At 38.4% G+C, this 22818-nt stretch overlaps 1 protein-coding gene across 1 annotated transcript in view; it reads left to right on the top strand.

Annotated features, from left to right (window-relative positions):
• The window catches only part of ZNF277 (zinc finger protein 277), a 133934-nt gene that overhangs the window by 74562 nt on the left and 36554 nt on the right, over positions 1-22818 (top strand). The window contains exons 3-4 of the mRNA XM_040260164.1: positions 4432-4520; positions 4761-4843. Coding sequence (XP_040116098.1) covers positions 4432-4520; positions 4761-4843 — 172 coding nt within the window. The remainder of the gene's footprint in view (positions 1-4431; positions 4521-4760; positions 4844-22818) is intronic.

The raw sequence follows: 22818 nt of genomic DNA, 5'->3' as shown, positions 1-22818 counted from the left end.
TGCTGATGACCAAATAATTACTTTTATGACTTTTTAATAAAATATGAAATGCTGTGATAACTATCCTCCAAATAAAGGGTTCATACCACATATTATTTCTTGGCTTCCTTTATGTATTGGGTGGCTGCAACTGTAGCTTTAAGTAAACTAAAGAAGTAGAGAAAAAATGAAGAAGTACTAAATGATTTCCTAACATGGGACAATAAGTTTTAGTGGGTAGGAAAATGCCACAAATGCATGTGTTGAACATCTGCTATCTCTAAGACATCTCTCGGTTGAATACAATTTATCTGAATGTTTTTACCAACCACAGGAATGGATATATTGACACTTCTTAATTCTGTGGTAAACTAAAAGGACTATCATGTGAATACTGTGATGCATCTTAAATCTAGACTTAGGTCAGAACTTTGTTTAAGTTCAGATCTATTCATTTAGTATACGATAAGGTATGATAATGTATTTAACTTATATGGTAGTTATGACAATATTTCACTTTTATAGCATGATTGTTTTCATTTGATGTTGGTGTCACCCAACCTTTGGTGAGCAGGAGCCCACTCAAATGACAACTTTGTGTCTATTGGACTGACCTCTTACCTGCATTATTCTCTTTTCCTCAGAAACTGCTTAACGACATCTCAGAGATGTTCCTAGAGATGGTGTCTAAAAAAACATCCTTTCCAGAATTCATAACTACTTACTTGTTCATGGAGCAATAAAATAACTTTTACTGAATATAAAGGCCTCTAGACTGTGAGCATATAACAACATTTTCTCTCCCTTCACCCCATGGGAAGCCTTAACAATTTGAGGAGCATCACTGAGGTTCTGTCAGACAGGCTCTCTCCGTGATTTTAAGTCAGCTGCTGTTAGTTGTCATGCCCCTCGTGCCTACCACATTGAGGCAAACAGTGATACAAAACAAATATGTGACGCGATCCTTCTCTTAAAAGACCATGGAGAATAGGAGTGAACATGGAAGTCCGTGGAGACTCGGAGCCACTGATTTTTGGAATCAGGACTTCAGAAGAATCAGTGCCACTGTAGCGTCTCTCTCGGGGTCTTCCCTGGTAGCTCAGTGGGTAAAGAATCTGCCTGCAGTGCAGGAGACCAGGGTTCAATCCCTGGGTTCAGAAGATCCCCTGGAGAAGGAAATGGCAGCTCACTCCAGTATTCTTGCCTGGAGAATCTCTTGGCCAGAGGAGCCTGGCGGGCTACAGTCCATGGGGTCGTAAGGAGTCAGACGCGGCTGAGTGACTTTCACTTCATTTCAGAGTCTCTCTTGCCTAGTCAAGCAGTTCCAATTCCACAGCCCCAAACAGCCGGTGTCAGCTTTCAATACCTACACAGGAGGTTAGGAGCAGTTCAGATTAAGAGCTGCTTTTAGGTAGTATGCTTTTCAGAAAGGGAAGACCTTCCCTCTCCCTTCAGTCTTCATTTCTGTACTTTGGTTTTGCCCTGTCAAAAACTGATTTCCATGGCCTCTAAGGAAGTTGAGTCTCTCCATGGTCTCTGAGGAAACTCAACTATCCTTTACAACTATTAATATAATCCTAAAGGCTTTCTCCTGCTTCTTGCTTGTTCTGAGGTTCTTATGTAGATTGGCCCTCAAGTGACACGAGAGACATGATGTTGTAGAAGACTTAAGATTTGGAGACAACCGATCCCAGTTTGCAAGGTCACAGTTGGGTTTCCTTGGGCGGCTAGGGTCTCAGTAACAGCAGCTGCCCGTAGTTCTCATCCTATAATCACTCTGCTCTTCCCCCACCTTAGGCACCTGTGTGTGCCTTCTGACACTACTAATACAACTGTTGTAACTTGCTCATTACATGTTTGATGAAACGTTACCATTGTTTTTGTTGTTGTTTTGGATGCCAGGATTTGTTTGGAAAAACAAACTCTTTATTACTCTAGTTTTAACTAAATATGTTATTTTTCCTTATAATAATAGCTGCCATTTATTGAACACCCAGAATGGTGGGTGCTGCTTTACATGTATTATCCTATTTAATTATCAACAATCCATTTTGCAAATGAGTAAGCCAAGTTTCAGAAGTTTTAAAAAACCTTTCAATTCAGATTCAGATGTCTAAAGGCAAAGGCCCTGCTTCTCTATTCACTGCTGCCTGTAGGGCTGGTGTAATCAGTCAATAAAACATCAACTGTGAGGGTTTGACCATAGATTTAATTTGAAAAGCTAAACTACTTCTAGCTCACGATTTGTGCAGGTAAGAGACTCTTACTGTGTTGACTCTGTTACAGAGTTGGTCAATGACAGCTCACAGGACAGTCTCATCACTAGTATCTGCTCTTATCTGGTCATCTGCTTCATGCAGTTATCATTGCCTTTTAACAAACTGTAGGCTAATGGGCTGGTGACTATTCAGTTTTCCCCAAAGGAAATCACCCACTTCAGTGGAATAGTAATCAAGAGTGATGAACCTCTCCTTGATGTATTCTAGTGGTAGCCAAGAGGGAGCTCCAGATAAAACGTGACTCTTCTATTTTTTAAAGTCAGTTATCTCAGCACCTGGTCCTGCTGTATGAATTTGATTAGTCATGAAAATAGATGTCTGTGTATTTCAGTTTGGAAGAGCGATCTATCTTCTATTCCTGACATCTCTAATGGGCATTCTCTTCTGGTGCTTCATCCATGTCACCACTCTGCAATAGAAAATATGCTAAGGGAAGAATAAGAAAAGTGTCTGGGAATGTCACTTTTATTCTCTTAAGTCTTCTCTTGCCTTTTATTTCTCTTTCCCCTGGAGAGGAGAAAAAAAGCAACTAGTGGGAAATGGAAAGGAGGAGAATGAAAGTAACTGTGTAGGATAACTGGGAAGTGGAAGGTTGCTGAAGCTGGCCAGGATGGGCAAAGGAAATAACAAGTCAGCCTTTTGTAGGAGCTTTTCCTCTTTCTGTATACTTTGATGGATCTGAAATGCTTTCTGCTCTGATACTTCTAATGTGGAAGCCAGTAAGCTAGCCATAGAGTTGTAGTTCATTATTTATACTATTTATGGTTTGAGGGTGAGCTGGAGTCTAAGATACATCATTTTCAGATCTCTTAAAATAAGGTCTAACACTGTTTTATAAGGAAAGGGTTCTCCCCTTCTTACCCATCCAGGTTGGCAGCATCGTTATACATGAGCAGAATGAACTAAAGCATGTGGTTCCATTGTTACACATTATTCTTTTACTTCTTTTACTTGTATATTCTCTACATGGTGTTGTCATCCATTTATATTTTATATAAGCTCATGTCATGGTTCTCTCCTTCTCTCAGACCTCTCTCTGAGCACATTTTTTTTCCTAATATGTAATGTATGTCCTTTCTATAGGGGACTGTAGGTTTGGGAAATTAAGGAAAGAATAAAAAAGAGCTGAAATACTGGGGGTTAGAGGCTACTTAGAGAACCTTAGAGGAATCTTTAGATACTGTTCTATCTCTTTAAAACATTTAGAGTGGACCTACTATATGCAGAACACTGCTTGGTGCTGTATCAGGCCATTTAAATGTATTCTTTCTGTGTACTTTATCTCTTTCACTAAGTTCCATCTCTTTCTCAGGTTTTGTTTCTTTGTTGTAAGGTTCTTTTTTTATCCATCAACCATGTATTCTGATAAATTGTCAACTATATAGTCAACCTTTCCATCTCCTTTCTCCTCCATGAAGGAGATCACATTCTCTTCTTTGTATAATTTGATAAATGGGATTGCAATTGTCAGTGTAAATCTTTTTAGGTAAATGGAAAGATGAACAGTTTGTTGAATCCTGTCATCTTTCTCCCTCTTTCATCAAATGACACAAGTCTGGGTATTATGCTTTGCATTTAAATTTAGCCAGTGTCCTTCTTCTAACAGCTCATTAGATACAGGAATTGTAAGCCTGGCTATTTTTCTAAAAGCTAAATTTCCCTCCTTTCATATACAGCATGGGCAATATGGAATTGTTCTATCTTGTTATATAGATATTGAATTTAGACAGACCTTTTGTAGCATTGTCATCATGATCTCTTCTTCTGATGTATAAGGTAAACACCTAACTTTCAGTTTATTGGAAAACGTGTGATGAAGCCTTTTTAATCATTGTTGCATTTTAAATTCACATAAACATAGATGTGATTTTCAAAAAAACTTCATTATTACATAAAAATAATTCATTTTAGCTTTCCCATATATCTGTTTATTGAATTTGTGGATGGTAAAATGTAATCATTTTCATGCCCTTACAGGGTAATGTTATTTCATTAAATAATTCATGGTTCTGCAGTGCTCTGCTGCCTTTCTCTTTGCAAATTTTCTAGCAGTTTTCAGTCAACATTTGATTTGTTGCTTTAAGATAATTAAATGTTCTTATAAAATCCTGTCATTCTCAAGTAAGTAGTTCATTGCGTCTTCTCACTGTTCTTTCTTTATGATTGTTCTAAGGTACATTTTATATTGGAGGAAAAGGTTCACTGAACAGCCCATTACAGATTTTTGTAGTGTGATAAGAATCAATTCTGCAGCTCCATCTGGTAAGTGTACATCTTGACTACCATCTTTCCCCTGCAGTCCAAAAATTCAAATGAATAATCTTTCTTTAGTTGTAATTCTCTAAAATAATAGCTAAAATTAAATTGTTCTGTGTATATTTTCTAATAACTTCAATGAAGCTAAAATAGAACTATATACCAGAAGAGATTTTTTTAAGAAATAAAAATTTTTTCAAAAGCAAAAAATAACATTTTTCATTTATTTTTCTCATATCGCAACAGAAGAACAAGACAATTATTTTTTGTTATGTGATGTTTTACCAGAAGATAGAATTCTTAGAGAAGAACTTCAAAAGCAGAGACTGGTAAGTAGTAAGAATTATTTTAAACAATGAACAGTATGTTGAAAATACAGAATCATTTTTGTTATTGTTCTTTCTGTTTTTATTCTGGAAACTTTCAAACATACACAAAACAGAAGATAATGCATAAAGATCTTAAAACAGAAAAAGTATACACTTGATTGAAGATTAAAGCATTTCATGTTAAAAATGCAGAGAGAATTTTTGGCTTTGTTTTGCTTCCTGGATTATCTCTAAAATAACAACAGAGCTTACACATTTTAGTGTAATTTTAGTTGCTTGACACATGCTAGGGTTCAGCAGTCGTGGAAAAATGCCCTCAGCTAAAATTGAGTTGAATTGATTAACTTTTTTTCTCCCACTGGAATGTGCTATGCAAGAGCCCTTCTTTTATTCCTCTTTATGAATTAAGCATATAGTTTGATGGTAATACCCTTTCTCATTTTCAGCCTTAACAATAAGAACACCAATTTGAAAATCTCAGTATCTTTTCAAAAGATAATAGCATATACAATTGTGAAAATTTTCATTTTCAGAAGTTGAATAGAAATTGGTTAATTTTTTGAAGTTCCTAATTTTATTTAAAAGTATCCAATTTTCCATTATTTGTCAATAAATCTCAACTGTTACTTAAAAATTACTGGCTCTTTTCTTTTCTTTTTTTAGTATTTACTGAAGTGTACCCTGTATCTTTGGACTTGGCTAGATATGTTGTAAGAGAAAGTTATGATTTCAGTATTTCTGCTAAATCCTCAAGAGATCTAAGAGGAAAATAATTTCTGTCTACTAAAGTCATAAGATTTGAGAAAGTCCCCTGAAGCACATTATATTTTATAAACATCCCAGCTGTTTATTTCTCCCGTAGGCAGAGATGGTATTGTTGGATATTGATCTATATATAAGAAAAATTATGCTTTTCCTGTAGCAACAAACCCAATGAAGAAAGAGGACTTCTCTTCTTTCCTTATTGTAATATATAAGAAATCTGAAGAATCAGGATAAATTTGCTATCATTTTATGAATTTTGTTTGGTAGTACTTATTTACAATTTTTTATTTCCATGAATTTTTTCACTCTTACAGTGGTCTTAATCAAGAATAATCAGCTATCATAATCCTAGTATACCTATAGGTTTTTTTTTATAAGAACTTAAACTATACTACTTCAGTGGTTACTCAGTACACAGAATCTTTACTGTATGCCTGTAGATAGATTCAAGTTTCCAGAAATATGTGCATCTATAAAACTGAGATAACATTTTAAGATTCTGACACTAGCTTTCAGCATATGGGCTCTTTCCTCACACCACCAAGCAATTCTCTGACACCAGCTGGATATTCTGTTGATACAGTACAACTCAATCCTGACATTGTCCATCCAAAGACCGCATCAGATGCCACAGGTTAAGGGCTCAGACCTGCAAGACTGACATCCACTTCATATGTTGTTCAGTCCCTCAGTTGACGCTTTGCGACCCCATGGACTGCAGCACACCAGGCTTCCCTGTCCTTCACCATCTCCCTGAGCTTGCTCAAACTCATATCCATTGAATCGGTGATGCCATCCAACCATCTCATCCTCTGGCGCCCCCTTCTCCTTCTGCCTTCTATCTTTCCCAGCATTAGGGTCTTTTCCAAAGAATCAGCTCTTCACATCAGGTGGCCAAAGTATTGGAGCTTCAGCTGCAGCATCAGTCCTTCCAATGAATATCCAGGGTTGATTTCCTTGCTGTCCAAAGGACTCTATGGTCTTCTCCAATACCACAGTTTAAAAGTGTCAATTCTCCAGTGCTCAGCTTTCTTTATGGTCCAACTCTCACATCCATACTTGACTGCTGGAAAAACCGTAGCCTTGACTAGATGGACCTTTGTTGGCAAAGGAATGTCTCTGCTTGTTTAATATGTTCTCTAGGTTTGTCATAGCTTGTCTTCCAGGAAGCAAGTGTCTTTTAATTTCATGGCTGCAGTCACTATCTGCAGTGATTTTGGAGCCCAAGAAAATAAAATCTGTCACTGTTTCCATTGTTTCCCCATCTATTTGCTGTGAAGTGATGGAACCAGATGCCATGATCTTCAGTTTTTAAATGTTGAGTTTTAAGCCAGCTTTTTCACTCTCCTCTTTCACTTTCATCAACAGGCTCTTTAGTTCTTCTTTGTTTTCTGCCATAAGGGTTATGTCATCTGCATATCTGAGATTTTCTGATATTTCTCCTGGCAGTCTTGATTCCAGCTTGTGTTTCATCCAGCCCAACATTTCTCATGATGTACTCTGCATTTAAGTTAAATAAGCAAGGTGACAATATACAGCCTTGATGTACTCCTTTTCCTATTTGGGACCAGTCTGTTGTTCCATGTCTGATTCTAACTGTTGCTCCTTGATCTGTATACAAGTTTCTCAGGAGGCAGATCAGGTGGTCTGGTATTCCCATCTCTTGAAGAATTTTCCACAGTTTGTTGTGATCCACACAGTCAAAGGCTTTAGCATAGTCAGTGAAGCAGAAGTAGATGTTTTTCTGGAATTCTGTTGCTTTTTCTATGATACAACAGATACTGGAAATTTGATCTCTGGTTCCTCTCTCTGCCTTTTCTCAATCCAACTTGAACATCTAGGAGTTCTCAGTTCACATACTGTTGAAGCCTAGCTTGGAGAATTTTGAGCATTCCTTTGCTAGGATGTGAAATGACTATAATTGTACAGTGGTTTGAACATTCTTTATTTATCTACTTCATATACCATTCACAAATCGAGGTTGTTCCCTGTACTTTGACCAGCTGGCTATAAACCTCTATAAAATGGCTCTCACCGCCACCCACCTTCCTTGGTTTTGGTTCACAGAACTCAAGAAGCTAGTTTATTCACTAGGTTACTGGTAATGATACAAAGCATGCTAACGAATGTGGACTGACATCCAGATGAAAAGATACTTAGAGTGAGATACCAAAGAAGCTCTGTCCCCATGAAATCTGAGGCCCACCAAGGCAGCATGTCCAGGTGGCTCAGTGGTAAAGAATCTGCCTGCAGTTCTGGAGATGTGAGTTCAATCCCTGGGTCAGGAATATCCCCTGGAGAAAATGGCAACTCATGCCTGTATTCTTGCCAGGAAAATCTCATGGACAGAGGAGCCAGATGGGCTACAGTCCTTGTGGTGGCAAAATACTGGACATGACTGAGCGACCGAGCATGCACACGTGCAAGGCAGCATGGAGACATGTTCTGATTCATCAACCTGGAGGCTCTCTGAACCATGTCCTTTTGGGTTTTTATGGTAGGCTTCCCAGGTAGTGCTTGGGTTTTTATAAAAACCTCATTAAATATTAGGTGTGATTGATTAAATCATTGGCCATTGAGGACTATGAAGTTCCAACCTTCAAAATCACATGGTAGGCCTTCATCCTTAAATTGCCTATGTGCTCTCCAAAAGTCAGTTCATTAACATAACAAGAAATTCTATGGCTCTCAACACTTATGAAATTCCCAGCATTTTAGGAGCTAAGTGCCAGAAATGGAGACTAAAGCCAAATACATATTTCTTATGACACATGACAACATCCCTTCTTGTTAGCAACTTTATACTCTGACAAAGTGGTAAATTTGAAGAAAATGAGCATTATGGCAACTTAAAAAAAATGATGAAGTCAGTTCATACATACTTGCATATTCACTGAATTCCATCTTAACTAGATGTTTATACAAGGTGTAATTCATGTCATAAGAGAGTGTAGAATCTAGAGAAATAAAGGCAAATGTGTTATCTCAGGAATGGACATAATGATAGAACACAGGGCTTGTGAAGATTAAGTGAGATAATACATGTAATATACTTACTACAGTAGCTGTTGGGTAGAAAGGGCTCAGTAAATGTTGCCTGTAGTACAAATAACAATAATATTGGGACTTCCCTGGAGCTCCATTGGTTAAGACTTCATGCTCCCTATGCAGGGGGCATGGGTTTGATCCCTGGTAGGGGAACTAAGGTCCCACATGCCTCACAGCGTCAGTGTGGCCAAAATAAGAAAAAAATACAATAATATTGTGTCTTAACAGTGAGATTGATTTGGGTATTTGAAGAGCTGTAGAAAAAGAAGGAAAATGCCTGTGGATCTATACTGTTGTTGTTCAGTCGCTCCATCATGTCTGACTCTTTGCAACCCCATGGACCACAACACACCAGGCTTCCCTGTCCTTCACTGTCTCCTGGAGTTTGCTCAGACTCATGTCCATTGAGTCAGTGATGCCATCCAACCATCTCATACCGTTGCCCCCTTTTCCTTCTACTATCAGTCTTTCCCAGCATCAGGGTCTTTTCAGTGAGTTGACTCTGCATCAGGTGGCCAAAATATTGGAACTTCAGTTTCAGCATCAATCCTTCCAATAAATATTCAGTGTTGATTTCCTTTAGGATTGACTGGTTTGATCCCCTTGCTGACCAAGGGATTCTCAAGAGTATTCTCTAGCACCACAGTTTGAAAGCATCAGTTCTTTGGCACTCAACCTTTTCTATGGTATAGCTCTCACATCCGTATGTGACTACTGGAAAAACCATAGCTTGACTATATAGACCTTTGTTGGCAAAGTGATGTCTCTGCTTTTTAATGCTCTTTCTAGGTTTGTCATGACTTTTCTTCCAAGGAGCAAGTATCTTTTAATTCCATGGCTGCAGTTACCATTCGCAGTGATTTTGGAGCCCAAGAAAATAAAGTCTGTCACTTTGGGAACTAGCAATGACAACAGGATGTCTTTTAGATATAACAAGCTCTACAAATCAGTAACAGACATTTCCACAAAGAAACCCAAATGATCAAATGAAAACTTTCAACCAAAGCAATAATACACCTTTTTCCTTCTATCAAGTTAACAAGATTTGAGAGGAGTAACAGTAAATGGTGGTAAGGATGTTAAAAGACAAGCACTTTTTCAACCACTTTAAATAGTGTGCATTGGTATACTATACCTGAAAGGCACTTAAATGTAGTTTTTTTTTTTTTTAACTTTATTTTACTTTACAATACTGTATTGGTTTTGCCATACGTCAACATGAATCTGCCACAGGTGTACACGTGTTCCCAGTCTGGAACCCCCCTCCCACCTCCCTCCCCATACCATCTCTCTGGGTCATCCCAGTGCACCAGCCCCAAGCATCCTGTATCCTGCATCGAACCTAGACTGGCAACTCGTTTCTTATATGATATTATACATGTTTCAATGCCATTCTCCCAAATCATCCCACCCTCTCCCTCTCCCACAGAGTCCAAAAGACTGTTCTGTACATCTGTGTCTCTTTTGCTGTCTCACATACAGGGTTATCATTTAAACCCATTAACTTGCTTTATGGTAATGGGTATATAATCCATTCTGTATTTGAATGATCTCAACTCAATGTCAGTAGGGTCTCAAGTCCATGAGAAAAGACCCTCAAACCAGAGTGGCATTTACCCTCCTGATTTGCATTAGTGATGACTTGCATTGGTATCGTTCATCTGTGCTCTCTCATTTGGAACACTAAAGAAAGGATTTAGTGTAAATACCTTTGTATGATTTGCTCTTAGTTCAAAATGGCTTTGTAATTTCTTTGAGGCAGGAATTATGTCTTGTATTTAGATATGCTTCAGTAGTACTCAGTTCAGTTCATTTCAGTTCAGGCGCTCAGTTGTGTCTGACTCTTTGAGACCCCGTGAATCGCAGCACGCCAGGCCTCCCTGTCCATCACCAACTCCCGGAATTCACTCAAACTCAAGTCCATCAAGTCGGTGATGCCATCCAGCCATCTCATCCTCTGTCGTCCTCTTCTCCTCCTGCCCCCAATCCCTCCCAGCATCAGAGTCTTTTCCAATGAGTCAACTCTTCACATGAGGTGGCCAAAGTATTGGAGATTCAGCTTTAGCATCATTCCTTCCAAAGAACACCCAGGACTGATCTCCTTTAGAATGGACTGGTTGGATCTCTTTGCAGTCCAAGGGACTCTCAAGAGTCTTCTCCAACACCACAATTCAAAAGCATCAATTCTTCGGTGCTCAGCTTTCTTCACAGTCCAACTCTCACACCCATACGTGACCACTGGAAAAACCATAGCCTTGATTAGACATACCTTTGTTGGCAAAGTAATGTCTCTTCTTTTCAATATGCTATCTAGGTTGGTCATAACTTTCCTTCCAAGGAATAAGCGTCTTTTAATTTCATGGCTGCAGTCACCATCTGCAGTGATTTTGGAGCCCCCAAAAATAAAGTCTGCCACTGTTTCCACTGTTTCCCCATCTATTTCCCATGAAGCGATGGGACCGGATGCCATGATCTTCGTTTTCTCAATGTTGACCTTCAAGCCAACTTTTTCACTCTCCACTTTCACTTTCATCAAGAGGCTTTTTAGTTCCTCTTCACTTTCTGCCTTAAGGGTGGTGTCATCTGCATATCTGAGGTTGTTGATATTTCTCCCGGCAATCTTGATTCCAGCTTGTGCTTCTTCCAGCCCAGTGTTTCTCATAATGTACTCTGCATAGAAGTTAAATAAGCAGGGTGACAATATACAGCCTTGACGTACTCCTTTTCCTATTTGGAACCAGTCTGTTGTTCCATGTCCAGTTCTAACTATTGCTTCCTGACCTGTAGGTTTCTCAAGAGACAGGTCAGGTGGTCTGGTATTCCCATCTCTTTCAGAATTTTCCATAGTTTATTGTGATCCACACAGTCAAAGGCTTTGGCATAGTCAATAAAGCAAAAATAGGTGTTTTTCTGGAACTCTCTTGCTTTTTCCATGATCCAGTGGATGTTGGCAATTTGATCTCTGGTTCCTCTGCCTTTGCTAAAACCAGCTGGAACATTTGGAAGTTCACGGTTCATGTATTGCTGAATCTTGGCTTGGAGAATTTTGAGCATTACTTAACTAGCGTGTGAGATGAGTGCAATTGTGCGGTAGTTTGAGCTAAGTTCATGTAATTTTTATAAACTTCATTAAAAAAAAATTGTTTCTGAACAAGTAACAGAGGTATATAGAGTCTAAATGATCCACTTTTTTCCGTTTGCTTCTTGACCTTACTGGTTCCTTGTGACATTTATAAGATTTGTCTGTGTTCCTAGGTTTGGTTTTGTTTTTTTTTTAAGAGCTTGACTCCTACTTGACACTTATTTGAACTTTTTCATGTGCACTCTGAAGGGAGAATGACAGAATTAGGAAAGATTCTTGAGGGTTTGAATAGCTTGTACCCCTTCATCCCTTTAGCTTCCTTCTTTAAAAATATTCCCTTAATCTCATCATTCTATCTTAATCTCTTCCAGTAATCCTTTCCCCTCTTTTGTTTTAAATAGGTAAGTTTTCCAAGGTCCCTGTATGCATGCTATGGTATTTATAAGCTATGCTGATGGCTTAAATTTTGGTGCTGCCACAGAAATAGGCAGTCAGAGTCAATATACATTGATTGGGTTCATCTCCAGCTTTCTTGCTGGTTTACCTCTAAATGCCAGTTCTAACTTCCAATATGTTGAACTTTTCCATATGAATCAATGGCACCTTAATTTTAATGTGCCTAAAACTGACTTTGTGTTTTTCTGAACCAGAATTTGCAGTTTGGTTGTTTTCCTCTTCTTACATAATAGCACCACCATTTCCCTGGTCACTCAGTTTGGAAATTTCTGAAATTTTCTTTAACTCGTTTGCATACCTCAGTCATTTGTCAAGTCCTGTCAGTTCCAACTCTCAGTCCTGTATCCATACTTTTCTTTGTGCTCCTGGTGCCTTTTATGTTACCTTGTAAGTGGAATCACCTCTCTAATCAATTGGCATTGCCTTTAGAAGTTTAATATTAAAACACGTAGTAGATCACTTTATCCTCCTAAAACTTGCAGTGATCTTTTTCACCTACATATTCTTAAGCTTTTCTGGGCTCAAACTACATTTCCAGTATCTTTCTCCAATTTTTTTTTCTTTCATTTACCCAGGGTCCAGTTTATTCATTCATTTATTTAATATTTATCTTGCACCAGACACTGTTCCACATGCTGTTGATATAGCAGTGGGTGAGATAAGCCACAGCCCCTACTCTTTTAGAGACTGCACTCTAGGGAAAACACTCCGTATCTCACAGTTACTTGTATGTTAGGTGCTTTCAAGAATATGCTTCATCAGTCAGGAATGCCAACCCCACCTGTGTAAATAACATACCCCTCAAGACATTGCTCAAATACCACACTTTCCACAAAAACTTCCTGATGCTGCCAGTGAGAATTAATAACCTTTTCTAAACTCTATTAATAACAGTATTTAACTTGGCTTTTCAATTACAGTTATTTAAAAACCTTTCTTCCCTACTGGATTAGATGCCTCTTTAATGGTTGAGACTGTCAGGTTCAGTTTTGTATTTTCTCTGAGCCTTGTTCATAAAGTATTAACTTAAATTTGATCCTCAAGTATTGCTGTGGTATTTCTATAGTGCCATATAGTCAGATCTCCTGGATTAAAGGAAGAGAGATAAAATAGCTGAGGCAGACATACTTAATCATGGCATACACTTTTCACTTAAGCATAAAAAGAAAATAATACTAGTATTTTTACATTTGCCCACAGTAGAAGATAAATGACACTCATAAGTTCTCAGGGCAAGATATAACTTTTAATTAAATTGGGATGAGGGGAAACATCCATTTAGCTGCATCAAAGTGGGTTTTTTCTGTGTGTATGTCACTATTATAAATGTCAGCCTGAGAGGTCATTCATGACAACTATAAATATTTTATGAAAAATTTAATCTGTATAACAATTTGTTCCTCTGGAGAGAAATGGTTTTTTGTTGTGGTTGTTTTTAATGCTACTTCATATATCCCACCTCCCCCACCCCATAGTAAAACAGCAAAATGAAATTATATATCCCCACTAAAATTTTTCTCGCTTGTGCCACTTTTCTTTATAGATTTCAGAAATTTTTAATAAAGGATCAAATTATTATATCAGTGACTTTAAAGTAAAATATATTTATACCTTTCTTGCATAATTCCCAGCTTTGTAGCATAAATTTTATAATTGCATCTAGAGTAACTTTCCCAAATATGAGATGTTTCCCATTGACTATAACATCATTATTAACAGTGCAACAGAGATGAAGTTAGCGTGAGTGACCTTTGAGTGATATTAACCTTCATTTTAGTTAATGTTTTCATTTAGGAAACAAATATAAGCACAGTCTGAAACAATACTAAACTGAATACTAAAGTTTACCACTTTGAACTTCAACCAGAACTTAAAATTTACATGGCAATTTGTATATACATTGGCTCTGTGAGATCACTAAGGCAATACCATTGTCTCTATTCAGATGGAAAAACAAGTCTGAAGATACGAGGAGATGTGCTCATGGCCTCAGTTCTGTTCTGTATTAAGTAGAAATGAAAGAGCTCAAGCTCCTATTTTCCAACCCCAAGCACCATTCTTTACCAGGATCCTTTATCAAATTGGAACTTCCTTCTATAAGCAAATGTAACATTTTCAAAATAGACAGTTTTTAGAATTAATAAAAATGGATGAACAGGGAAATCAATAGTAGTATTCTGTTTCCATTGCTAAGATTTTTTTTTCATCTAATTTCTTGTTATCTTAGGTCAGTGGTAAATAGAAATTCTTATCTCTTTCAGCGTAAGCTACTTATGGCCTTCCCCGGTGGCCCAGCAGTAAAGAATCTGCCTGCAATGCAGGAGACTCAAGTTCAGTCCGTAGGTCAGGAAGATCCCTGGAGGAAGCCATGGCAATCCACTCTAGTATTCTTACCTGGAGATTCCCATGGACAGAGGAGCCTGGTGGGCTACAGGCCAAAAGGTCGAAAAGAGTCAGACACGACTGAAGTGACTGAGCAAGAGCACAAGGCTGCTTATATTTTCTTTTAAAACTCGAAGATAATGTGTTTTTCAAATTTCTTCTATCTTTATGGAAACATAGGTTATACCTGACCCTGAGTTTAGCCAGTAAAATACTTTCTTAGGTAGATAATGCTATATTGATTCACGCTGATAGCCTCTCTCTTCTTTAGTGTAAAAGGCAAGTAAGTATTTCACAGTTTCCATAGCACCTTTCAATTTTTTAAAGTCTGTCTTTTCTTGCTTAGGTAGGATAGAGTCCCTGATATCTTTAATACAAATAGAAATTAAAAAACTTCCCTGGCAAATCAGTGGCTATTGACTTCACCTTCCAATGCAGAGGGTCTGGGTTCATTCCCTAGTTAGGCAGCTAAGATCCCATATACCTCATGGCCAAAAATCCAAAACATAAAACAGAAACAATATTGTAACAAATTAATTAAAAATCTTTTAAATAAAAGTTTCATTAAGAAATGTAGGTAATCCAAGTAGTATATACAATAAGAAATAAAGTCTTGAATTTTTAAGGGATTTAATTAATTTTTAAAAAATGGGCTTTTCTAGGTCTCATGTGTTTAACTCTTGCAATTTTTTGTGCTGTAGTTCAACTTCTCTTTTTTTCATTGTGATGATCTATTCCATGTAAATGGTTAAAGCTGTATAATTTTTTTTCTCTTCTAGTTAGTTTTTTAAAGATGTTCTCACTATCCTGTCTCTTCCTTACTCTTCAAAAGCCACCTCATGGAGATTCAAAGTAGGAGAAAAATACTGACAGTGTGTCCTGTGTAACAAACAGATGGTTATTATTGCCTTCATCTTTGCAGTTTCAAAAAGGGTGGGAGGTACTGATATCTTTCAAAAAGGTGATATATTAGTCAGATCAGATCTCATGGATTTGGGGGAGTGTGTATCATCATCCAGTTAAGAAATTTCTCCCTGGCTTTTTTGTTTTACTGTCTTCATTTAGTCATTGACGTGCATTTTCTTATTCACTTAAGACATCTTGATATTGCCATAAACTTAACTTTTCACCACCTCAAAATGCGGGGAACACTGGATTTTTACATTTAAGAAACTGTATTGTATCTTTGATAATCCTTGTTTTAATGCAGTTATTCCTACCTCTACCTGCAGAGATGTGTTTTTAAGTATATTGCATGAGTTACATTACTAACATAAATTCTAATGCTTACATCATCAGATTCTGGCAGGCAGGTTAGTCTTTCCCAGGGTTATCTAGCAATTTTTGACACTTAAGAGAGCAATTCTTTGGGAAAAAGTAGCTTTTTACTTGACCCCAGGTCAGAGAGTTTCTAAAATATTTAAGTTACAGGCAGATTCTATCCTGAAAGTGGTTGAAACAGGACACCAATATCATATATAAAATTTGTCCATATTTCTATTTTACTTTGTTATGTAATTGTCCCCTAATCCTTATATTATTAATGTTATTGAGCTTTTTATACTTTAATTTTCTCATTTTGAGTGTTAGATAAAATAAAGGGTATGATAGAAAAAAAATGAGCTTTTACTGTAACTCTTTGAGTACTCACGTGTCCAGTTCACATAACTCTAGTATTAAAACTTGCTGATACTTTCAAATTTATTTAAAATAAAAATCCAGCCTCCTTACCAAGATCTCAAAGGGTGGTACCTGTTTCCCTCACCCACTCTCTTTGCTCACTGTGTCCCATCACACTGGCCATATCTCTGTTCCTCAGATACAGGAGGCTCCAGCCAGCACCACTTACTATTTATTCTACTTGGAATGCTCTTCTCTAAAATCTCATGGCTTTTCTGAAGGGAAAGGAAGAGATTTTGGAAATGGTTGTATCTGAGATAAGCCTTTAAAATGGATCTATAGGCTAATGAATGCCTTTGGAATGCTTCTGGAACATAAAGATATTTAGAGTAATTCAAATGGGTGACTGGAGTGATTTAAGAAAAATTGCCTTCTGTGGAGCATTGATTTAGCTACCAGTTACAGTGTGGATACTCAAAACTTATGTTGACTGGTTAATTTACTAAAGTCTCTTTTCAGTGGGTAGGAAAAATTTAAACCTGTTCTGAATTTGAAATTATGAACAAGAAGAAGTCACAGGTTGCAATGCCTAGTGTAAAACCAAATGTTTAGCTAACTTTTGAGAAATCTTGGCTGAATAAATGGCATGTGTTTTAGCCAGATGAAGTGTCCACGTCACCTGTTTTCACCAAAAAATAGACCTGTCCATGTTATTTTCAAATCCTTTACTCTGGTTGGTACGGGGGATGAAGAATAGGAAGTAGGCAGCAGACTTCTTTGATTGCTTTCTTTATTACCAGCAATGGCTGATGTACCATTCTTCATACCCTGATGTCTGTTCCCCAAAGGAGTGCCAGTCCAGAATCCCCAGTGCTGTGCTTGGAAGTAGCAAATGTTCCCGCTCTTATTTAAGAGCAAAGGCTCCTCAGGGTTCCATATGTGTATCAGGGGCTTTGTCATTTGGTATGCCTCTGGGTTTTGATATTGGAAACAAGTTACTTCAGAAGAAAGCCAGTGACTCATTTGTATCAACAGTACAGACCTTTTTCTGCATCTGCCCCAAAAGAATTTTTATTAGTTTTCTTTTAAGCCTCCATTTTGTTGACCATCTACTGCTTCATTTTTTACCCTGAATTTTAATCAGTAGCTGAAAGCATAAACAAATTCTAAACTGTTCCAGGATTTATTCTTCTTCAAGGTGCTCCTCCTCAAAGATTCCCAAACACTCAGGTTTTATCCATTTTTCTTGTGAGGATCTTTCATAATCCCAGCATGTAAGCAAAAAGTGAATATACTGTGGACCTTTACTGGTCCCTGGATTTAGCCAGGTGTGCAGAATGGGCTGAGGCTGGTGCTGCAGATCTCCTCCATCTGCCTGCTTTCCCTGCTATCCCATCAGCTTCTGGCTAGACCTGCCCCAAGTTTAAAAGACATACCTTCATCTGTGTAAATTTTAAGCATTGTAAGTTTTTAAATTTTATTTTTAAATCCTTTTATACGAAAATACATGCCTATAACTTTCTTGAACGTTCTAAGAAAAATGCACTGTCAGACTTACTTTCAAACTTCCAAGTTAGGATCTTCCAGGTCTGACTTTATATCCAGCTCTTATACCACAAAACACTCTTGTATAGTCAGAAAGAACTCAGTAATACTCTAGTTTTACTTCTTAGTATCCCTGCCCCTATCCCCCAGCTGTGCAGACCTCTGCTTTGTATCAGTGTGGTACAGCTGTCCCTCCCCCAGCCAGCAGCTAAAGAACTGACAGAAACTAGCAAGGTCTCAGGAAGCAAACAGATTAGAAAACAAAGGCCAGAAGCGGAGTTTTAATAAAGTATTCAGAGAGTAATTTGAATAGAGCATTTATGTGACAAAAACAGAACTGTGTTAAGCAACAGGGAACTGAACATTATTTTTCATACAAAGTTAAAAGCACATTGTATTTTCTTCCTGACTACTCGCCCAGTCCTCATCTCTTCGAGAGAGACAAGCTTCATCTAAATTATTTCATCTGATTGATGATTGGCATTTAGAACATTATTGCTACTTCTGTTTCAGGTATTCCTTTGAAAAAAGTGTATGGATTCATTAAATATTCTAATATATTGTCTATAGATTATAAGGTAAAATCAAGCGTGTTATCTGCAGATACTTTTTAAGTTGACTTGTCTTTATACTTAGAAATGTCTCTTAATAGTAGCTTCCTTGGTGACTCAGATGGTAAAGAATCTGCCTGCAATGCAGAAGACCCATGTTTGATCCCTGGGTTGGGAAGATCCCCTGGAGAAGGAAATGGCAACCCACTCCAATATTCTTGCCTGGAGAATTCCATGGACAGAGGAGCCTGGCAGGCTATAGTCCATGGGGACACAAAGACTCAAACATGACTAAGTGACTGTCACACCATGGAAGGGCCTTTGTTCATGTGTCTTTTCTCTACTACCAGTCTTTCTCCCAAGATCTTGGAGGAAACCTGTGGAAAAGAGCTGGATTCCCTTGTGTCCAGGACTCCCAGGGTTCTTTAAAATTTCAGTTCTTTTCTTCTTTCTTGCCCTTTTCATCTCTTGCTCTGCCAAAGGTGAAATAGTTGCTGTATCCCTGCCTCTCTTCAGAGAGTTTGTCACCTTTTGGAATTCAGTTTGGTTGCCTTTTGACTTCAGCTTTCTTGGAGTCAAAATAAGTTGTGCAGGGATTTTGTTTGTTTAGGGTTTGTCTTTTCTTTTTTTTTAATCCAACTTTCTCTCATTGTAAGGATGTTCTCTTGTGGTTTTCCTCATCCTAAGCAGAGTGAAATTCTTCCTCCCTCTGCTTTATTTTAATTAATATCTAGGTGATTCAGTTGAATTCAGTTCATTTGCTCAGTCATGTCCGACCCTTTGTGACCCCATGGACTGCAGTACACCAGGTTTCCCTGTCCATCACTAACTCCCAGAGCCTACTCAAACTCATGTCCATCACCTCAGTGGTGCCATTCAACCATCTCATCCTCTGTTATCCCCTTCTCCTCCCGCCTTCAATCTTTCCCAGCATCAGGGTCTTTTCCAGTGAGTCAGTTCTTCGCATCAGGTGGCCAAAGTATTGGAGTTTCAGCTTCAGCTTCAGCATCAGTCCTTCCAATGAATGTTCAGGACTGATTTCCTTTAGGATGTACTGGTTTGATCTTCTTGCAGTAAGGGACTCTCAACAACACAAGTCTTCTGCAACACCACAGTTCAAAAGTATCAATTCTAAGTGATTAAATGCCACTTTTGGTTAAAGTAGATGCTTCTCCTCATTTAATAGAACGCAGAAAGATATGCACACATATGTATTTGTCTACTAAGAGAGACAGTTGGCCTTACTAACTAGTTGTCATGAATAAATTCCAAAACCTATTATTGTTTAATATCTAATCTTGGCCTTTTGACATAGTTATCAGTGAATTATTCTATTAGTAAATTACTATGTTTAATGTACCTTGGTATACATTTTGCTGGAAGTTTGTCATTGGAGGATGTGCTAACAAATTATGTCACTCGTTGGCAGGTGTTCTTTGGGTACATTCCTGACAGCGCCCAACTTACCCCCCCTCCCCAAATCAGGGCTGGGCAACTGGTGACACCTTCTTTAAACTTTAATCTGTGTTAAAAATTGTGACCATGATAAATGAGGTACAACTTTGGAGGCTAGTAGTTGGTGTTACGGGGGTGAGATGGGGAATAAAAATGATTTTTTTAGGGGACTCTTTTTTTTATCTAGTGTGTGTCTGTCCCCTTGAGTCATTTTTGACAAAGAATTAAATGACTCTCCATGTCAACTCCTGTTCATGTTTAGGACTCTGCAGCTTTCATAAGACAGTCAACTCAGATCCTCCAGTTGCCTTCTAAGGCCAGTGGCTGCACATCCAAGTCAGCTTAGAAAAGCAACAATCAAGCTACTTGACTGGAAGGACAAAGCTGAGAATATTATCAACCAGTATTTATAAAAGCCATGTTCAGGGAAAAATTTTTTAAGGAAGGTCACAGTTTTTCTAGGAAGTCTTAAACTGTCAACCTCCAGTCAGAAGGAAACAGCTATCTATTGTATCCTGATGGTTCTTACCCTACCCCTCTGCATCGCTTTCACTAAGTTTCAGGATATGCTTTGGCATGACAGCTGGCTTTGGAGAATCAATATAAGGCACAGTCTATGTTGTTTGGTCTCTTTGTTCTAAGTATATGGACTTCACTGTAGCTCAAAGGGTAAAAGAACCTGCCTGTGATGCAGGAGACCAGGGTTCAGTCTCTGGGTTGGAAAGTTCCTCTGGAGAAGGAAATGGCAATCCATTCCAGTATTCTTGCCTGGGGAATTCCATGGGCAGAGAAGCCTGGTGGGCTACAGTCCGTGGGGTCACAAAGAGTCAGACACGACTGAGCAACTAACACACATACACATTCTAAGTATATTGCCCATTGTATCACTGCTACTGCTAAGTCACTTCAGTCGTTTCTGACTCTGTGCGACCCCATAGATGGCAGCCCACCAGGCTCCCCCGTCCTTGGGATTCTCCAGGCAAGAACACTGGAGTGGGTTGCCATTTCCTTCTCCAGTGCATGAAAATGAAAAGTGAAAGTGCAGTCATGCAGTCGTGTCTGACTCCTAGCGACTCCATGGACTGCAGCCCACCAGGCTCCTCCGCCCATGGGATTTTCCAGGCAAGAGTACTGAAGTGGGGTGCCACTGCCTTCTCCCATTCTATCACATAGTATATTTATTATTAATGGCTTTTGACTTCCCAGAGTTAGGCCAGACTTCACAAGACTATTGTCTCTCCAAACAGCAGCCACAAGTGTGGGCTCCCTAAGCTGCCTTCACTTCTGACCAGCTGGCTGTAAATTCAAGAGGTTCCCACTATGCCCCCTCAGGTTCATTAGTTTGCTATAATAGCTCAGAAAGCTCAGGAAAGCCTACCTTTATTATTACAGATTTTATTGTAGAAATAAGTCCAAATCAGAACCAGCCAGAGAGATACACAGAGTGAGGTCTGGGAGAACCCCAAACACAAAGCTTTCATCGTCCTCAGGGATGTATTGCTCTTCTGATACATCAGTGTATAACAATACACACAGTATTATATTATAACAATACATACTCAGGAAACCTTACCTGAGCTTTGGTGTCTAGAGTTTTTGCTGAAACTCCATTAAGTTTGATTGATTGACTCACTGACCACATGATTGAACTCAAACTCCCATTCCTCTCCCCTTCCTGAAGTCAGGCTGATGTCCTGTGGTTCAGAACCCCAGCCAACTGATCACATGTTGGTCTTTGAACATGGCAGTCCCCACCCATCCTGGAGTTATCTCATTAGCGTAAACTATCAGGTGACGTCAAAAGGGCCACCAGGAGTAACAAAGACACTCCAAACACTCAAGGAATTCCAGGGCTTTAGAGGTTGTCTCCTAGGAACAGAGGACAAAGCCAGCATGTTTGTTACATGAACTCCTATCCAACTTTTTCCCTTTTCTAAGAAAGCCAGTAGCCAAAATTGAAACACCTAGAGGTTTGAATGTGTAGATGTACATTTATATTTCTTCTTTTTATTTTTTATCTTCAATTTGTGTGCCCATCCCACCCTAATTTTTCTTTTTTCCTTTACTAATTTTTCTGCTATGTTGTTTTATAACCACTTGAAATACTTACGACAACAGGATGGAGGTGTAAATTAAATAATCCCAGATACCTCCAAGATAACCCATGGTTCTAGAAATGGAAAGCATGAGGAATAAGGAGTTCTGCAGCCTTTCTGTGGAGCCTTTGGGCCGCTGTTCTAACTTTGGTTGGAAGATTTGTGGTGTTCTGTATGGGAGGAGCGCAACTAGGCCCCTGGACTGAGAATTCCTAGCAGGTTCTGCCATGCTGCTGCCTCTGAGCTGGTTGGGAGGGAACCTTAGAAGTGTGCTCTTTTCTCTCATAGTCACTTGTGTAGCCATTCAGCCAGGAAACTATTACGAATCTAATATGTCAGTATCTATGAAACGTTTTTGATATCATATGAATAACATCAACCTTAGTTTTCCTTATGTTAATACAAGCTGTTTCCATTGGATTTGTCATTTAAGCATCAGTTTTTTCTTTCCTATTACAAATACTTACCTAAGTTGACATTTTCTAAATTGCTTCTTCCCAAATTGGCTGATTTTTATAATTTCCAAACTAACTCACAGATTTCATTTTCTACCTACATGTCAGTCCCCTATGACTATGTTGCATGCCATCTGCTGTGTCTGCCATTTCATTAATGTTTCCTCTGCTTCAGCTTATGAATAAAGATACAACACTATGTGCTGACCCCTTTGCTACCATTCTTGACATTTTAAACCAATCACACAAACATACAGCTTGTTATTATGGCTCTGCTTAATACATCAGCTGATGTTGTATTCTTGCAACTATGGTTTTTATCCAAGCCTATTTTGTAATGAAAATTTTATCTGATTTCATCAGCCACTTTGAGCAATTCAAACAGATAACAACTGTGGCATTCTCTTCATCCCTCTATTCTGTAAATCCATGAATAAAATCTAGTATATCTACCTAGCATGGGCTGTTTTTAGAAAAAATAAAAGCACAAAAATGGTGGCTTGGATGTGCCATCAAAGAT

This window comes from Oryx dammah, unplaced genomic scaffold (assembly GCF_014754425.2).
Source record: "Oryx dammah isolate SB20612 unplaced genomic scaffold, SCBI_Odam_1.1 HiC_scaffold_18, whole genome shotgun sequence".
Taxonomy (NCBI): Eukaryota; Metazoa; Chordata; class Mammalia; order Artiodactyla; family Bovidae; genus Oryx; species Oryx dammah.
Note: the sequence above shows the minus strand (reverse complement) of the source record. Positions and strands in the feature narration are given on the sequence as shown.